The sequence below is a fragment of the Chiloscyllium plagiosum genome, unplaced genomic scaffold, assembly GCF_037043375.1.
Source record: "Chiloscyllium plagiosum isolate Xiang-an unplaced genomic scaffold, Cpla_swu_hap1 HiC_scaffold_5, whole genome shotgun sequence".
Classification (NCBI taxonomy): Eukaryota; Metazoa; Chordata; class Chondrichthyes; order Orectolobiformes; family Hemiscylliidae; genus Chiloscyllium; species Chiloscyllium plagiosum.
In genome coordinates, this window is record NW_028270143.1 from 11,779,998 (window position 1) to 11,799,864 (window position 19,867).

At 44.1% G+C, this 19,867-nt stretch overlaps 1 protein-coding gene across 3 annotated transcripts in view; it reads left to right on the forward strand.

The window, feature by feature from the left end:
* LOC148149876 (ornithine decarboxylase-like) overlaps positions 1 to 19,867 on the forward strand; it is a 97,893-nt gene that overhangs the window by 50,037 nt on the left and 27,989 nt on the right. For all 3 annotated transcript variants that reach the window (XM_087987002.1, XM_087987001.1, XM_087987000.1), the window contains exon 4: positions 11,339 to 11,511. In XM_087987002.1, coding sequence (XP_087843128.1) covers positions 11,339 to 11,511 — 173 coding nt within the window. The remainder of the gene's footprint in view (positions 1 to 11,338; positions 11,512 to 19,867) is intronic.

Sequence of the window (19,867 nt, forward strand, 5' to 3'; positions counted from 1 at the left end):
ACAAAACAACAGCAGTCTTAAAAGGGAGAAGAACAGACAAAGGAAGCACATGGTGAGGACAGTGCAGGAGAGAGAGAGAGAGAGAGAACCTGCACAGTTACTGCCTTTGCTATTTTTGAATTAATGTGTCGCTGGACATTGGAGTGCAACTGGCAAAATTAACAAACAGTGAATTTCACAACTGATCTTGGAGGAACCGGTTTGGTCGAAGTTCACAACACAGAATCAGATAAGTTAATTATTGTTTTAAGTCTGTCCAAGAGAAAGGCTGTATTAGTGAGTGGGTTCTTTCTTGATTATATGTTTGTGGAGATAATTCTCTTGATTAAACTTAAAATATAAGCCATAGCTCTTAATTTAACCTGGTGCAGTGTTTTGTAGAGGAATAAGACGGTGTTATTTTCTGGGTCTGTAGATTGTGAAGGAGCAAAAATGGCCTTTGCAGTGATATGTACTTCTTGTCAGATGTGGGAGTTTAAAGAGAGTTTAAGGGTTACTGCGGATTATATCTGCCATAAATGCTGTTGGATGCAAATCTTATCAGATCGACTGGATCGGTTGGTGAGGCAGATAGAAGCGATGAGGAATTTGCAACAGCAACAGTATGTGATGGATGGTAGTTATAGGAAGGGGGGCGAGTCTCAGATACAGTCACATAGATGAGTTAACTCCAGGAAGGGTAAGAGAGGTCAGCACCTAGGGCAGGAGTCTTTTGTGGATATACCCATTTCAAACAGGTATGCTGTTTTGGAAAATGTAGGGGGTGATGAATTTTCAGGGGAACGTAGCATGAACAGCCAAGTTTCTGGTATTGAGACTGACTCTAATGCAACGAGGGGGACGTCAGCTTCCAAAAGATCAACTGTGTTAGGGGATTCTGTAGTCTGAGGTACAGACAGACATTTCTGTGGCCAGCAGAGAAAAAGCAGAATGGAGTGTTGTTTCCCTGGTGCCAGGATCAAGGATGTCTCAGAGAGGGTGCAGAATGTTCTCACGTGGGAGAGGGGCCAGCAAGAGGTCATTGTCCACATTGGAACCAACGATATAGGAAGGGAAAAGGTTGAAATTCTGAAGGGAGATTACAGAGAGTTAGGCAGAAATTTAAAAAGGAGGTCCTCAAGGGTAGTAATATCTGGATTACTCCCAGTGCTACGAGCTAGTGAGGGCAGGAATAGAAGGATAGAGCAGATGAATGCACGGCTGAGGAGCTGGTGCATGGGAGAAGGATTCACATTTTTGGATTATTGGAATCTCTTTGGGTTGGAAGTGACCTGTATAAGAAGGATGGATTGCACCTAAATTGGAAGGGAAATTTGCTACAACTGCTTGGGAGGATTTAAACTAGTAAGGTTGCGGGGGGGGGGGGGATGGGACCCAGGGAGATAGTGAGGAAAGAGATCAATCTGAGACTGGTACAGTTGAGAACAGAAATGAATCAAACAGTCAGGGCAGGCAGGGACAGGGTAGGACTAATAAATTAACTGCATTTATTTCAATGCAAGGGGCCTAACAGGGAAGGCAGATGAACTCAGGAAAACGGAACTGGGATATCATAGCAATTACAGAAACAAGGCTCAGGGATGGGCAGGACTGGCATCTTAATGTTCCAGGATACAAATGCTACAGGAAGGATAGAAAGGGAGGCAAGAGAGGAGGGGGAGTGGCATTTTTGATAAGGGATAGCATTACAGCTGTGCTGAGGGAGTATATTCCTGGAAATACATCTAGGGAAGTTATTTGGGTGGAACTGAAAAATAAGAAAGGGCTGATCACCTTATTGGGATTGTATTATAGATCCCTGAATAGTCAGAGGGAAATTGATAAACAAACTTGTAAGGAGATCTCAGCTATCAGTAAGAATAATAGGGTAGTTATGGTCAGGGATTTTAACTTTCCAAACATCGACTGGGACTGCCATAGTGTTCAAGGTTTAGATGGAGAGGAATTTCTTAAGTGTGTACAAGACAATTTTCTGATTCAGTATGTGGATGTACCTACTAGAGAAGGTGCAAAACTTGACCTACTCATGGGAAATAAGGCAGAGCAGGTGACTGAGGTGTCAGTGGGGGAGCACTTTGGGGCCAGTGACCATAATTCTATTCGTTTTAAAATAGTGATGGAAAAGGATAGACCAGATCTAAAAGTTGAAGTTTTAAACTAGAGAAAGGCCAATGTTGACGGTATTAGGCAAGAACTTTCGAATGCTGATTGGGGGCAGATGTTCGCAGGTAAAGGGACGGTTGGAAAATGGGAAGCCTTCAGAAATGAGATAACAATAATCCAGAGAAAGTATATTCCTGTCAGGGTGAAAGGGAAGACTGGTAGGTATAGGGAATGCTGGATGACTAAATAAATTGAGGGTTTGGTTAAGAAAAAGAAGGAAGCTTATGTCAGGTATAGACAGGTCAGATCAAGTGAATCCTTAGAGCATAAAGGAAGTAGGAGTAGTCCAGGTTACAGGGGGCAGGATGGGAGGAGGTGTAGTCCAGGTTACAGGGGGCAGGATGGGAGGAGGTGTAGTCCAGGTACCTGGACTACACCTCCTCCCATCCTGCCCCCTGTAAAAACGCCATCCCATTCTCCCAATTCCTTCGACTCCGCCGCATCTGCTCCCAGGAGGACCAGTTCCAAAAACGCACAACCCAGATGGCCTCCAAGGACCGCAATTTCCCCCCCGACGTGGTCGATGATGCCCTCCACCGCATCTCTTCCACTTCTCGCTCCTCCGCCCTTGAACCCCGCCCCTCCAACCGCCACCAGGACAGAACCCCACTGGTCCTCACCTACCACCCCACAAATCTCCATGTACAGCGCATCATCCGCCGTCATTTCCGCTACCTCCAAACGGACCCCACCACCAAGGATATATTTCCCTCCCCTCCCCTATCAGCATTCCGTAAAGACCACTCCCTCCGTGACTCCCTCGTCAGATCCACACCCCCCACCAACCCAACCTCCACTCCCGGCACCTTCCCCTGCAACCGCAGGAGGTGCAAGACTTGCGCCCACACCTCCCCCCTCACCTCCCTCCAAGGCCCCAAAGGAAACTTCCATATCCGCCACAGATTCACCTGCACCTCCACACATATCATCTATTGCATCCTCTGCACCCGATGTGGCCTCCTCTATATTGGGGAGACAGGCCGGCTACTTGCGGAGCGTTTCAGAGAACACCTCTGGGACACCCGGACCAACCAACCCAACCACCCTGTAGCTCAACATTTCAATTCCCCCTCCCACTCCACCAAGGATATGCAGGTCTTTGGACTCCTCCATCGTCAGACCACAACAAAACAACGGTTGGAGGAAGAACGCCTCATCTTCCGGCTAGGAACCCTCCAACCACAAGGGATGAACTCGGATTTCACCAGTTTCCTCATTTCCCCTCCCCCCACCCTGTCTCAGTCAAATCCATCAAATTCAGCACCGCCTTCCTAACCTGAGATCTTCTTCCCGACCTCTCCGCCCCCACCCCAGTCTGACCTATCACCCTCACCTTGACCTCTTTCCACTTATCACATTTCCGACACCCCTCCCCCAAGTCCCTCCTCCCTACCTTTTATCTTAGCCTGCTGGACAAACTTTCCTCATTCCTGAAGAAGGGCTTATGCCCGAAACGTCGATTCTCCTGTTCCCTGGATGCTGCCTGACCTGCTGCGCTTTTCCAGCAACACATTTCCAGCTCTGAATCCTTCGAGTATAAAGGAAGTAGGAGTACACTTGAGGGAAATCAGGAGGGCAAAAAGTGGACATGAGATAGCTTTGGCAAATAGAATTAAGGAGAATCCAAAGGGTTTTTACAAATACATTAAGGACAAAAGGGTAACTAGGGAGAGAATAGATCAGTAAGGCAGCCTTTGTGTGGAGCCACAGAAAATGGGAGAGTTACTAAATGAATATTTGGCATCAGTATTTACTGTGGAAAAGGATACGGAAGGTATAGACTGTAGGGAAATAGATGGTCACATCTTGCAAAATGTCCAGATTATAGAGGAGGAAGTGCTGGATGTCTTGAAACGGTTAAAGGTGGATAAATCCCCAGGACCTGATCAGATGTATCCGAGAACTCTGTGGGAAGCTAGAGAAGTGATTGCTGGGCCTCTTGCTGAGATATTTGTATCATAGATAGTCACAGGTGAGGTGCCGGAAGACTGAAGATTGGCAAACGTGGTGCCACTGTTTAAGAAGGGTGGTAAAGACAAGCCAGGGAACTATAGACCAGTGAGCCTGACCTCAGTGGTGGGCAAGTTGTTGGAGGGAATCCTGAGGAACAGGATGTACATGTATTTGGAAAGGCAAGGACTGATTATGGATAGTCAACATGGCTTTGTGCGTGGGAAATCATGTCTCACAAACTTGATTGAATTTTTTGAAGAAGTAACTAAGAAGATTGATGAGGGCAGATGTGATCTATATGGACTTCAGTAAGGCATTCAACAAGGTTCCACATGGGAGACTGATTAGCAAGGTTAGATCTCATGGAATAAAGGGAGAACTAGCCATTTGGGTACAGAACTGGCACAAAGGTAGAAGACAAAGGGTGGTGGTGGAGGGTTGTTTTTCAGACTGGACGCCTGTGACCAGTGGAGTGCCACAAGGATCATTGCTGGGTCCTCTACTTTTTGTCATTTACATAAGTGATTTGGATGCAAGCATAAGAGGTACAATTGGTAAGCTTGTAGATGACACCAAATTGGAGGTGTAGTGGACAGCGAAGAGGGTTTCCTCAGATTACAACAGGATCTGGACCATATGGGCCAATGGGCTGAGAAGTGGCAGATGGAGTTCAATTCAGATAAATGCGAGGTGCTGCATTTTGGTAAAGCAAATCTTAGCAGACTTAATGGTAAGGTCCTAGGGAGTGTTGTTGAACAAAGAGACCTTGGAGTGCAGGTTCATAGCTCCTTGACAATGGAGTCACAGGTAGATAGTATAGTGAAGAAGGCATCTGGTATGCTTTCCTTTACTGATCAGAGTATTGAGAACAGGAGTTAGGAGGCCATGTTGCGGCTGTACAGGACATTGTTTAGGCCACTATTGGAATATTGCGTGCAACTCTGGTCTCCTTCCTATTGGAAAGATGTTGTGAAACTTGAAAGGGTTCAGAAAAAGATTTCCAAGGATGTTGCCAGGATTGGAGGATTTGAGCTATAGGGAGAGGCTGAACAGGCTGGGGCTATTTTCCCTAGAGTGCCGGAGGCTCAGGGGTGACCTTATAGAGATTTACAAAATTAAGAGGGGCATGGATAGGGTAAATAGACAAAGTCTTTTCCCTGGGGTTGGGGAGTCCAGTACTAGAGGGCACAGATTTGAGGTGAGAGGGGAAAGACCCAAGGGGCAACGTTTTCACACAGAGGTCTGTGGAATGAGCTGCCAGAGGAAGTGGTGGAGGCTGGTACAATTGCAACATTTAAGAGGCCTTTTGGGTGGGTATATGAATAGGAAGGATTTGGAGGGATATGGGCCGGGTGCTGGCAGGTGGGACTAGATTGGGTTGGGCTATCTGGTCCGCATGGATAGGTTGGACCGAAGGGTCTGTTTCCATGCAATATAACTCTATGACTCTATTACCGAGTCTCTGAGTTAATGGTCTAGTGATAATACCACTAGGCCATCACCTTCGCATGTGACTACACCTATTCGAAGTCCCGTTTAATATGGCGATAGTGCCTCCCATTGAGGATATTCTGAATGTGAACCGAAGACTTCATCTCCACAAGGACTGTATTGCGGTCTCTCTTTTCAGTATCAATATGGACAAATGCATCTGTCGCAATCAGTTTGGTGAGGATAAGGTATGTTGTTCACTCACCCCCTGCCTCAGACCCAACCTAGCAACTATGTCCAGTAGGACTTGACCAGCTTGGTCAGTTGTGGTGCCGCTCTTGATGATGGACTTTGAAGGCCCACACCCAAGGTACATTCTGTACTCTCCAACCCTCAGTGCTTCCTCCAAGTGAGTTCAGCATAGAGCAGGACGTATCGACCGGGGAGGGCTGGAATGTGTAGCGGAATGTGGTAACACTCAGAACTTTCCTCACCTATGTTTGTTCTGGTGTCATGAGACTTCATGAAGTCCGGAGTCAATGTTGAGGACTCTGAGGGCAACTTCCTCCTCACTGCATACCACTGTGCAGCCTGAAACAGGACATACCACCAAATGATGATGGTGTAATCTGTGTGATTCAGTGAGTGTGACTATGTCAAGCTATTGATTAACTACACTGGTAATCAGATCACCCAATTTTGTGACAAGCCCCAAGATATTAGTAAGGAAGACTTTGTAGGGTCAACAGGGCTGTGTTTGAAATTGTCATTTTTGGTGCTTTAGTCAATGCCAGGTTGTCTGACTGGTTCCTTTTTTTTATATCAACTGCTAAACAGTATAAGTGACTTCCAAGCCCATTTCAGAGAGCAATTAACAGTCAATGACATTACTGTCGATTGGGAGTCACATGTAGGCCAGACCAGGCGCTGATAACAGATTTCCTTCCTTAAAGGACATTAGTGAACCATGAGGGTTTTTTTGCAGTTTCACATCATCCATTGGAGTTGAATGAATGTATTGGATCCTCTTGTACAATTGTGTAATGGCTAACATGCTGCTATGTTTCAGATTATATGTTCTATTTGAAAATAAACTATCCTTGTGTTGTGAAAATATTCTAACACGAAAGTGCTTTGCCTGCCATATAAATCTTGGAAGTAGGGAGGTGAAGAAGTTTATATGAAATGCAAAGTTAAATGTTTACTAGAGATGGACTTCTGTTCCTATCAGGATATTTCTGACATTTTTAATGTTATTAAAATTACATCTCTTGTCTGAATTCAAGCCTTCACAAGTAGAGAAATGGAAAGCAGCACGAATGGATCTGACTTCCTCATTTTGGAGGAGGTGTCACGAAAAGGATATCATTGACAGAACATCAAAGAGCGTATCTCTCAAGGGCATTCCATTGGAATGGGCTGAAAATGCTTGCTAGCCAGCGATACCCATGTCATAGAGTCATAGAGATGTACAGCACAGAAATAGATCCTTCGGTTCAATTCGTCCACGCCGATCAGATATCTAAACCTAATCTAGTTCAATTTGCCAGCACTTCATCCATATCCCTCAAAACCCTTTTCATATATCCATGCAGATCCCTTTTAAATGCTGTATTTGTACCAGCCTCCACCACCTCCTCTGGCAGTTCACTCCATACATGCACCACCTTTTGTGTAAAAAAAAAGTTGCCCCTTAGGTCCCTTTTATATCTTTCCCCTCTCACCCTAAACCTATGCCCTCTAGTTCTCTACTCCCCCACGCCAGAGAAAAGGCTGTCTATTTATCCTATCCATGCCCCTCATGATTTTATAAACCTCAATAAGGTCACCCCTCAGCCTCTGGCATGCCAGGGAAAATGGTCACAGCCTATTCAGTCTCCTCCTTATACCTCAAATCCTCCAACCATGGCAACATCCTTGTAAATCTTTTCTAAACCCTTCCAAGTTTCGCAACATCCTTCCAATAGGAGGGAGACCAAACTTGCACACACTGTTCCAAAAGTGGCCTAACCTCTGTCCTATACAGCTGCAACATGCCCTCCCAACTCCTATACTCAATGCTCTGACCAATAAAGGAAAGCATAACAAATGCCTTCTTCACTATCCTATCCACCTGCGACTCCACTTTCAAGGACCTATGAACCTGCAAAGTCTTTGTTCAGCAACACTCTCCTTTAAATGTGGAAATCACCCTGATTTGCCTTTCCAAAATGCAGCGCATCACTTTTATCGAAACTAAACTCCATCTGCTACCTCTCAGCTCATTGACCCATCTGATCAAGATCCCATTGTACACTGAGGAACCTTCTTCACTGTCCACTGCACCTCTAATTTTTGTGTTACCTGCAAACTTACTAACTATAAGTTAGTAAGTGTTCACATCCAAATCCTTCATATAATTGATGAAAAGCAGTGGACCCAGCACCAATCCTTGTGGCACACCACTGGTCACAGTCCTCCACTACCTTCGAGCCAGTTCTGTATCCAAATTGCTAGTTCTCCCTGTATTCCATGAGATCTCATCTTGCTAACCATTTTACCATGCGGAACCTTGTCGAACGCCTTTCTGAAGTCCTTACAGATCACTGTCCACTGTTCATGTTTCTCAAGCTTGATTGAGTTTTTTGAAGAAGGAACAAAGAGGATTGATGAGGGCAGAATTGTAGATATGACCTACATGGATTTCAGTAATGCGTTCGACAAGGTTCCCCATGGGAGACTGATTAGCAAGATTAGATCTCACGGAATACAGGGAGAACTAGCCATTTGGATACAGAACTGGCTGAAAGGTAGAAGACTAGGGTGGTGGTGGAGGTTTGTTTTCAGACTGGAGGCCTGTGACCAGTGGAGTGCTACAAGGATCGGTGCTGAGTCCTTACTTTTTGTCACTTACATAAATGATTTGGATGCGTGCATAAGAGGTACAGTTATTAAGTTTGCAGATGACACCAAGATTGGAGGTGTAGTGGACAGCGAAGAAGGTTACCTCAGATTACAACAGGATCTTGACCAAATGGGCTGAGAAGTGGCAGATGGAGTTCAATTCAGATAAATGTGAGGTGTTGCATTTTGGGAAAGCAAATCTTAGCAGGACTTATACACTTCATGGTAAGGTCAATGGAAGTGTTGCTAACAAAGAGATCTTGGAGTGCAGCTCCATAGCTCCTTGAAAGTGGAGTCGCAGGTAGATAGGATAGTGAAGAAGCTGTTTGGTATGCTTTCTTTTATTGGTCAGAGTATTGATTACAAGAGTTGGGAGGTCATGTTGCGGCTGTATAGGACATTGGTTAGGCCACTATTGGAATATTGCGTGCACCTCTGGTCTCCTTTCTATTGGAAAGATGTTGTGAAACTTGAAAGGGTTCAAAAAATATTTCCAAGGATGTTGCCAGGGTTGGAGGATTTGAGCTATAGGGAGAGGCTGAACAGACTGGGGCTGTTTTCCCTGGAGCGTCGGAAACTGAGGTGTGACCTTATCGAGGTTTACAAAATTATGAGGGGCATGGATAGGATAAATAGACAAAGTCTTTTCCCTGGGATTGGGGAGTCCGGAACTAGAGGCCATAGGTTTAGGGTGAGAGGGGAAAGATATAAAAGAGACGTAAGGGGCAACTTTTTCACACAGAGGGTGGTACGTGTATGGAATGAGCTGCCAGAGGATGTGGTGGAGGCTGGTACAATTGCAACATTTAAGATGCATTTGGATGGGTATATGAATAGGAAGGGTTTGGAGGTATATAGTCCGGTTGCTGGCAGGTGGGACTGGATTGGGTTGGGATATCTGGTCGTTGTGGACAGGTTGGACTGAAGGGTCTGTTTCCATGCTGTACATCTCTATGACACTATGACTCTGTGACTTATTCGGGGAAGAGTGAATCATCAGAACTTGGAGTGATTTTATGTTGGTTCTTGTGAAAATTGTCATAATGCCAAAATCAGATGTAAATAATGGTGTGGCACAGGATTTTCTGTCCTGTCAAAAGTTAATTAATGAGTCTCTTTTCTGTAGTATAATGTATTTGTTACACCACCTCAGGTGAGTGGCAGCAGTCTGTACTGGTTGGTTGGCAAACAACAAAGGCACTGTGGAGTCGCTGGTATGAAAGCACAAATGCTGCCATCCTGTAAGGAGTGGAAAAAGGATTTATGAGCACATCCCTACCATTCAGACCAGCTGTCCTGAGGTATCCTTCTATCCATGCTGGAGTTCTCAATGCAGGGGTTTCAAAGAGTACTCCCAAATTTGCCCAGGAATGAACATGGTCACCCTGGAAATGACTCTGTGATCTTTGGTGTAACACAATCTGCCAGGTTATGGGAAATCCCCTGCCTTCAAGGAGGTAATGTTTGATGGAGTGACCTCAACTGCAGCAAATCCAACAAATCATCAGTTCACCTCAGCTCATCAAGAGATAGACTATAATTTATATTGATGGTTGAAACTGCGTGGATATGTAATACAATGATTCTTGGTTCAGTTTTATAATTAAAACAGTCAGTGAAGATTCAGAATTTTACTTTCTTTTCTATCTAGAGGGTGTAAGTTTGAGATTCTTTAATCAAATAAAATTTTCACTGTTACTTTTAATTAGCCTGACTTGCAGACAAAGTCTAAATCTCACAATCTGACAGTCTACAAGAATGTATAGATTAGGAAAAGCTAGGTGAGTAGCAGTATCCAAACTCACAACCTGTATCATCGATACAGGCAAGGACAACAAGTTTATGAACACTACTGTCTCCAAGTTGCCCTCCAAGCCACACACCATCCTGACTTAGAAGTACATTGCTGTTCTTTCTCTGTGAGTGGGTCAAAATCCTGCAGTGTTCTTCTTACTAGTATGAATAGTGTGTGCCAACACCGCGAGGAATGCAGCAGTTTAAGAAGGCAGCTCACCACCACCTTCTTCACTGCAATTAGAGATGTCAATAAGTGCCACCTAGCCACCACCATTCACATCTCATGAATGAATTAAAAACAAAAGTTCACATCTATTGTTGAAATTATTAAAGACATTTATTGAAATAACTCCGCAGAGGCTGGTATCCTGTCACCAAGTCACTCTTCATTTACATGTGGAGAGTCCTTGACACTGATCCAGCTTCCTTAGAGACAGCTTTCAGAGTGAACAGAACCTTTAACACTCCTGATTTTATCTATCAGACAGGGCTCCTTGATGGACCAGATTAACAGCCCAAATTGAGGGAACTCATTCTATGAAATCCACCTGACTCACCTCGTTACAATCACTACAGTTATCATAATGGCAAAGGTTGTTGTTTAACCCTGGATAAACTTACCAATCAAAAAAAAGATTGTTGCCTGATTGGCTTTCTAAGTTGAAATTGTTTTCATAAAGATGCTGCCTGGTTATTTTTAATTTGCTGACTTTTTCCTTACAAAGAGTCCTGTGCGAAGCATGAGCTTTTTTCCAGGAAACTTTCAACCATTCCCTAAAGTCATGGGTCTAAGTGTGTGGTGGATATATAATGCAGAAAAACAATCGATTACATACCATCTCCAATACTTGCTTCACATCATATCCCTTTCATTACATTTCATCAAAAGGAATTACCACAGTAAAGCAGACCCTGAGATGTTGTATGCGACATGACTCCGAGGCCCCATTTGGCCACTCATTTAGATTACCGTATTCTGAGTGCTGAGTCTACGGTTTCCACATCTCTTTCAAATTATTTTCCATGGCTCTTGTATGTGGCAAATGCACATTCAAAACTTGGAACAACACTGCTGACTATGTAAACTAACTTGCTTTTCTTTCCCAACCAGAATGAAATTGCGACAATACTAGATATTGGTGTACCGGCAGAGAGAATCATTTATGCAAATCCCTGCAAGGAGGTCTCTCATATTAAATATGCTGTCAGCCGTGGAGTGCAGATGATGACATTTGATAACAAAGACGAACTGCTCAAAGTTGCAATGATCCATCCAACTGCCAAGTCAGTAGGCAGCATTTCTCTCTCTGCCTGAATTGCATGTTAAACTCAGCAATATCAGTATAGTTCTCTGATATATGCCTGTTCTTGCAAAGCTTCTCTGGTCTTTGTGCAGAACATGTTAAATGCATTGTAATCATTCTTATTTATATATCGCTGCAACACCTTGAGTCGGTAAACAGTAACTATTAGTGAAGCTTTCCTCTCCGTTGTGGTCTGATCAGTGATATGAAAGGTGGGAAAATATTTCCATACATCTGCACCTCATTAAAATCCCATCTTATTCAGGCCTCACTTCCAATCCTCCTCTCTTTCACTAAGGAATCATTAAAATCCCACCTTATTCAGGCCTCACTTCCAATCCTTCTCTCTTTCACTAAGGAATCATTAAAATCCCACCTTATTCAGGCCTCACTTCCAATCCTTCTCTCTTCCACGAAGGAATCACCGGTGCAAATGCTCAATAGATAATTCGGGACGGGTACCTAGTGACTCCAGTTTGTAGAATGCTTGCCTTGGCTATCATGAACTTCTACTGAACTACACTGCTGCATGCTCTATGGCCATCATCTTCCTTGAATCTACATCCATGCAAGTTGCATTCGCAAATCATCAGTCTCACCACCTCATTATGCCTGCTGTGTTTTCTTAGCACTCACAACTTCAGTGCTTATTTGAAAGTTGCCAGACTATCCACTTCACATTATTTTCTTAGAGCACACTGGCATCAGCACAAGCCTATGGGCTGACAATCTCTATGTAGGTCATTACGTATTGGTGCACGAGGTCTTTAGAGCTCAGTTACAGGCTCCCAGCCTCTCTCTGTGGATTGGAGCTTTTTGGAACAGATGGAAACGAAAGCAGCTTGTGACTTTGGGGAGTACTAAACAGTCAGTCAGGAGACGGACACATTTCTGTGTGACACCGGGATCACTCACTGGCAGACTTGCAGAATGTGCTGACAGTTTGTGGCTAATACAATGGATGTACTTCAAACAAATGGCAATGTTCTAGATTCTCCCACAAGAGAAACCATTCCTTCTACATCCACCCAGTCAAATTCTTTCCGGGTCATATAAGTTTCATTTAAATCAAGTTTGACTCTTCTAAACCCAATAGGATAGAGGCCTACCATGTGGACCCTTTCTTTATGAGCCAATCCATTCATTTTCATTTCTGCAAAATGGTCACCTGATTCAAAATATTAACTTGCTTTCTCTACACAGATGCTGTCAGACCTGCTAAGTTTCTCCAGCACTTTCTGTTCCCATTTCATTCATTCCAGGTATGAGTCTCAGAAACCTTCTCTGAACTGCTTCCAGTGAATTAAGATCACTCTTTAATGTACAGTGATCAGTACTTTATGCAATACTCTAGATGCAGTCTCATCAATGCTCTGTACAATTGAAGCATAACCTACTGTTACATTCACTAATCCTTGCAATAAAACATAACACAGCTTTCCTGATTCTTTGCTTGAACTGCATATTAACCTTCTGTGATTCATACACCAAGATACCCAGATCTCTCTGCATTTCAAGTTTTGCAACCTCTCGTGATTTATGTAATATGCTTCTTCTTTTATTCTTTCTGAAAGAAATTGGCAATTTCACATTTTCCTACATTGTAGTCCATTTGGCAGATCTTCGCCCAATCACTTAACTTAGCTATATCCCTTTCTAGGCTCCTTATGTCTTCTTCACAACACAATTTCCCACCTATCTTTATGTCATCACCAAATTTAGCTACCATACTTTGGTCCCTTCATCCAAATTATTGATATGAATTGTAAAGAGTTGAGATCCCAGCATAGATCTCAATGGGTGGCACGGTGGCACAGTGGTTAGCACTGCTGCCTCACAGTGTCAGAGACCCGGGTTCAATTCCTGCCTCACGCGACTGACCGTGTGGAGTTTGCACATTCTCCCCGTGTCTGCGTGAGGGTGCTCCGGTTTCCTCCCACAGTCCAAAGATGTGCAGGTCAGGTGAATTGGCCATGCTAAACTGCCCATAGTGTTAGGTAAGGGATAAATGTAGGGGTATGGGTGGGTTGCGCTTCGGTGGGGCGGTGTGGACTTGTTGGGCCGAAGGGCCTGTTTCCACACTGGAAGTCATCTAATCTCTATGGCACACCAGTCACAACATTTTTCCAGACTGAAAAAGACCCACATATTAGAGCCAGCAATCCAGCAAGAATAGCAACCAGCAGCAGAGGAAGAAACAGCAAATGAAGATCCACCGAGGAAGCAGAGGAGAATGAGGTCATCCCAAATCTATAAGCCCCATTGTCATTTTCTTCAATTGTCTAGTGCAGGTCAAGGTAAAGAATACCCCGTTTCCTCTCTGCTGAACTTTGCAATATATTACAGGGAGATCAAAACGAGTGAAGGATGTCAAGGCCACAATTGATTTAATTTGATTTATTACTGTCACTTGTACTGAGGTACAGTGAAAAGTTTTGTCTTACATGCTTTACAGGCAGATCACAATGTACAAGTCCAACAGGTTCACCGAACAGAGTACAGGATACAATGTTAGAGCCAATGGGAAAGTGCAGAGAGAGATATCAAAATTTGTTAAGTGTGTACAAGAAAATTTTCTGATTCAGAATGTGGCTGTACCTATTAGGGAATGTGCAAAACCTGACCTACTCTTGGGAAATAAGGCAGAGCAGGTGACTGAGTTGTCAGTGAAGGAGCACTTTGGGGCCAGCAACCGTAATTCTATTAGTTTTAAACTAGTGATGGTAAAGGATAGACCAGATCTAAGTGCTGAAATTCTAAATTGGAGTTGGCTAATTTTGATGGTAGTAGGCAAGAACTTTCAAAAGCTGATTGGGACAGATGTTTGCAGGTAAAGTGATGGCTGGAAAATGGGAAGCCTTCAAAAATAAGATAATGAGAGTTCAGAGACAGTATATTCCTGTTAGGGTGAAAGATAAGGCTGGTAGGTGTAGGGAATGCTAGATGACTAGAGAAATTGAGGTTTTGGCTAAGAATAAGGAAGCATATGTCAGGTTTAGACAGGAGAGATCGAGTGAATCCTTACAGTATAAAGGCAGTAGAAGTATACTTGAGGGAAATCAGGAGGGCAAAAAGGGGACGAGATAGCTTTGACAACTGGAGTTAAGAAGAATCCATAGGGATTTTATAAATACATTAAAGACAAGGGGGTAACTAGGGAGAGATTAGAGCCCCTCAAAGATCAGCAAGGGCAGCCTGTGTGTGGAGCCACAGGAGATGGGAAGATACTAAACGAGTACAGCAGTCCCTCCCGTATCCAGGACCTAATGCAGAAGACCAAAATCGCGGACAGGTGCGAACCTATTCATTTAAATGGGAAACGTATCTTCCCGGCAGCCTCCTGGTCCCTGGTTCTGGAATGTTCCATTTTATATGTTCAGGCCATGATAAACTGCGTGTAACTGAAACCGCAGTAACCGGACCCGTGGATACAGGGGTGGTCACGCTGTATTCTGCATCAATGTTTATTGCAGAAGATATGGAATATGGGGATATAGATGGTGACACCTTGAAAAATGTCCATAATACAGATGAGGAGGTGCTGGATATCTTAAAATGCGTAAAAGTGGATAAATCCACGGGACCTGATAAGGTGTACCCGAGAACTCTGTGGGAAGCTAGAGAAGTGATTGATGGGCCCCTTGCTGAGATATTTATATCTACGATGGTCACAGGTGTGGTGCTGGAAGACAGGAGGTTGGCTAATGTGGTGCCACTATTTAAGAAATGTGGTAAGGAAAAGCCAGGGAATTATAGACCGGTGAGCCTGACATTGGCAGTGGGCAAGTTGTTGGAGGGAAATTGAGGGACAGGATTTACATGTGTTTGGAAAGGTAAGGAATGTTAGGGATAATCAGAATGGCTAGTGCTTGGGAAATCATGTCAAATGAACTTGATTGAGTTTTTTGAAGCAATAACACAGTGGACGTGATCTAGATAGATGTCATTAAGGCATTCAACAAGTTTCCTCATGGGAGACTGGTTAGCAAGGTTAGATCACATGGAATACAGGGAGAACTAGCTATTTGGATACAGAACTGGCTCAAAGCTAGAACATAGAGGATGGTGGTGGAGGGTTGTTTTTCAGACTGGAGATCTGTGACCAGTGGAGTGCCACAAGGACCAGTGCTAATGTCCACTACTTTTCATCATTTATATAAGTGATTTGGATGCGAGTAAGAGGTATAGTTAGTAAGTTTGCAAATGGAGGTGTAGTGGACAGCAAAGAAGGTTACCTCTGATTACAACAGGATCTTGACCAGATGGACCAATGGGCTGAGAAGTGACAGATGGAGTTTAATTCAGATGAATGCGAGGTGCTGCATCTTGGAAAAGCAACTCTTAGCAGGACGTATACACTTAATGGTAAGGTCCTCGGGAGTGTTGCTGAACAAAGAGACCTTGGAGTGCAGGTTCATAGCTCCTTGAAAGTAGAGTCGCAGGTAGATAGGATAGTGAAGAAGGTGTTTGGTATACTTTCCTTTATTGGTCAGAGCATTGAGTACAGGAATTGGGATGTCATGTTCTGGCTGGACAGGACATTGGTTAGGCCACTTTTGGAAATATTGTGTGCAATTTTGGTCTCCTTCCTATAGGAAGGATGTTATGAAACTCGAAAGGGTTCAGAAAAGATTTACAAGGTTGTTGCCACGGTTGGACGACTTGAGCTAAAGGGAGAGGTTGAATAGGCTAGGGCTGTTTTCCCTGGAATGTCGGAGGCTGAGGGGAGACCTGAGAGATGTTTATAAAATCATGAGGGACATGGATGGGATAAATAAACAAAGTCTTTTCCCTGGATGAGGGCAGAGGTTTAGAGTGAGAGGGGAAAGATATAAATGGGACCTAAGGGGCAACTTTTTCATGCAGAGGGTGGTGCACGTATGGAATGGGCTGCCAGAGGAAGTGATGGAGGCAATTACATCATTTAAAAGGCGTCTGCATGGGTAAATGAATAGGAAGGGTTTAGAAGGATAGGGGCTAAGTGCTGGCAAATAGGAGCAGAGTGAGTTCGGATATCTGGTCAGCGTGGATGAGTTATCCATGCTGTGCATCTCTTTGACTCTATGCCTGCAACTTAACATTAAAGTTGTCCATTCAAAAGTTAGATAACAGTGGAGAAGAAGCCGTTCTTGTATCTTTTCAAATGTGTACACAAGCTTTTATATTTTCTGCCTGATGGAAGAGGGTTGAAGAACATGTAAGTGGACGCGAAGGGACCTTTAATTATGCTGTTTGGTTTAGCAATGTAGTGGGAAGTATAGATGAAGTCAGTGGATGGGAGACTGGTTTGTGTGATGGATTGAAACAACTCTCTGTAGTTTCTTTCAGTCTCGGGAAGAGTAGTTGCCATACCACACTGTGACGTTTCCAGGCAGGATACTTTCTATAGTGTACCTATAAAAATTTATAAGAATCTTTATGTACCTGCGAATTTTCTTAGACTCCTGAGGAAGTAGAGATATTGCTGTGCTTTCTGGATTATAGTGTCAACATGGGTGGACAAAGACAGATAGTTGGTGATGGTTTCTCCCAGGAACTTGATGCTCTTAACCATCTTCACCTCAGCACCATTGATGCACACAGAGGCATGCCCTCCACTCCGCTTCCTGAAGTCAGTGACCAGCTCCCTTATTTTGCTGACATTGATGGAGAAATTGGTGTTTTTTCACAATGCTGTTAAGAACTGAAGAGAGAGCTAAGAGCAGCAAGGAGGGGACATGAAAGGTCCTTAGTCGGTAGGATTAGGGAAAACCCTAAGGCTTTCTATAGGTATGTTAGGAATAAAAGAATGACTAGGGTAGGAGTAGGTCCAGTCAAGGATAGTAGTGGGAAGTTGCGTGTGGAGGCGGAAGAGATTGGGGAGACACTGAATGAATACTTTTCTTCAGTATTTACTCAGGAACAGGGCATTGTCGTCGATGTGAATACTGAGTCACAAATAAGTAGAATGGATGGCTTTGAGGTATGCAGAGAAGAGGTGTTGGAAATCCTGGAAAAGGTGAAAGTAGATAAGTCCCCTGGGCCTGATGGCATTTATCCTAGGATTCTCTGGGAAGCAAGGGAGGAGATTGCAGAGCCATTGGCCTTGATTTTTATGTCCTCTTTGTCTACAGGAGTAGTGCCAGAAGACTGGAGGATAGCAAATGTGGTTCCCTTGTTCAAAAAGGGGAGTAGGGATAACCCCAGTAACTATAGGCCGGTGAGTCTCACTTCTGTTGTGGGCAAAGTCTTAGAGAGAATTGTAAGGGATAGGATTTATGCACATCTGGATAGGAATAATGTGATCAAGGATAGTCAGCATGGTTTTGTGAAGGGCAGGTCGTGCCTCACAAACCTTATTGAATTCTTTGAAAAGGTGACGAAGGAGGTTGATGAGGGGAAAGCGGTAGATGTGGTATATATGGATTTTAGTAAGGCGTTTGATAAGGTTCCCCATGGTAGGCTACTGCAGAAAATACGGAGATATGGCATTGAGGGTGAGTTGGAGGTTTGGATTAGGAATTGGCTGGATGGAAGAAGACAGAGGGTAGTAGTTGATGGCAAAGTTTCTTCATGGAGTGCCGTCACTAGCGGTGTTCCGCAAGGATCTGTTTTGGGACCATTGTTGTTTGTCATTTTTATAAATGACCTGGAAGAGGGGTTAGAAGGTTGGGTGAGCAAGTTTGAGGATGATACGAAAGTCGGAGGAGTTGTTGACAGTGAGGAAGGATGTGGCAGGTTACAGCAGGATATAGAGAAGCTGCAGAGCTGGGCAGAAAGGTGGCAAATGGAATTCAATGTAGCTAAGTGTGAGGTGATTCACTTTGGGAAGAATAACAAAAAGATGGGGTACTGGGCTAATGGTCGGATACTTGGCAGTGTGGATGAGCAGAGGGATCTTGGTGTCCATGTACACAGATCTCTGAAAGTTGCCACCCAGGTAAATAGTGCGGTGAGGAAGGCATATGGCGTACTGGCTTTTATTGGTAGAGGAATTGAGTTCCGGAGTCCTGAGGTCATGATGCAGTTGTATAAGACTCTGGTGCGGCCGCATCTGGAATATTGTGTGCAGTTTTGGTCGCCATACTATAGGAAGGATGTGGAGGCACTGGAACGTGTGCAGAGGAGGTTTACCAGGATGTTGCCTGGTATGGAAGGAAGATCGTATGAGGAAAGACTGAGACACTTGGGGCTGTTTTCATTAGAGAAAAGGAGGTTTAGGGGTGACTTGATTGAGGTGTACAAGATGATTAGGGGGTTAGATAGGGTTGACAGTGTGAACCTTTTCCCGCGTATGGAGTCGGGTATTACAAGGGGGCATAGCTTTAAATTAAGGGGGGGTAGATATAGGACTGAAGTTAGGGGTAGGTTCTTCACTCAGCGAGTCGTAAGTTCATGGAATGCCCTGCCAGTAGCAGTGGTGGACTCTCCCTCTTTATGGGCATTTAAGCGGGCATTGGATAGGTATATGGAGGATAGTGGGTTAGTATAGGTCAGGTGGGCTTGGATCGGCGCAACATCGAGGGCCAAAGGGCCTGTACTGCGCTGTATTCTTCTATATTCTATATTCTATAACTCTAACTACCTCCTGTACTTGGTCTCCTCAATGTTTTAGATCCAACCTACAACAGTGATGTTGTCAGCAAACTTGTAAACGGAGTTGGTGCAGAATTTGCCCATACAGTCACGTGTCCATAAGGGGAATAGTAAAGAGCTGAGTACACAGAATTGCAGGATACCGGTGTTGAAGAATATTTGGGAGGAGGTGTTGTCGCCTATCCTTATTGACTGAGGTCTGTTGGTCAGGAAGTTGAGAATCCAGTTACTGGGGGAGGTTTGGATGTGAGTTTGTTTAGAATTATGGTATAGATCATGGAGTTGTAGTAAATAAGTAGGAGCTTGACGTAGATATCCTTGTTCCCCAGATGTTCCAGGGATGAGTGTAAGGGCAGGGAGATAATGTCTACCGTGGACCTGTTGCAGCTATAGGTAAATTGCGAAGGATCAAGGTGATCTGGGAGACTGGAGTTGATGTGAGCCATGATCAACATCTCAAAACACTCCATAATTAAGGATGTCAGAGCAATATTCAGGGAGTAATTGAGACATGCTGTACAATTTTTCCTTGGCACAGGGATTACATTGTCTACTTGAAGCAGGTGGGGACTTACAAAGGATCATATTAAGGAAAGGTTGAAGATGTCTGCGAATACTCCAGCCAGTGGTCCATACAAGACCTGAGTGCACAGCTGGGACCTCATCTGGGCTGGTCACTTTCTGAGGGTTCACCCTGACGAAGGCCAACCTAATGTCAATCTAATCGGAACAGGTGCATCCAATGTTGGTGGCAGTCCCAT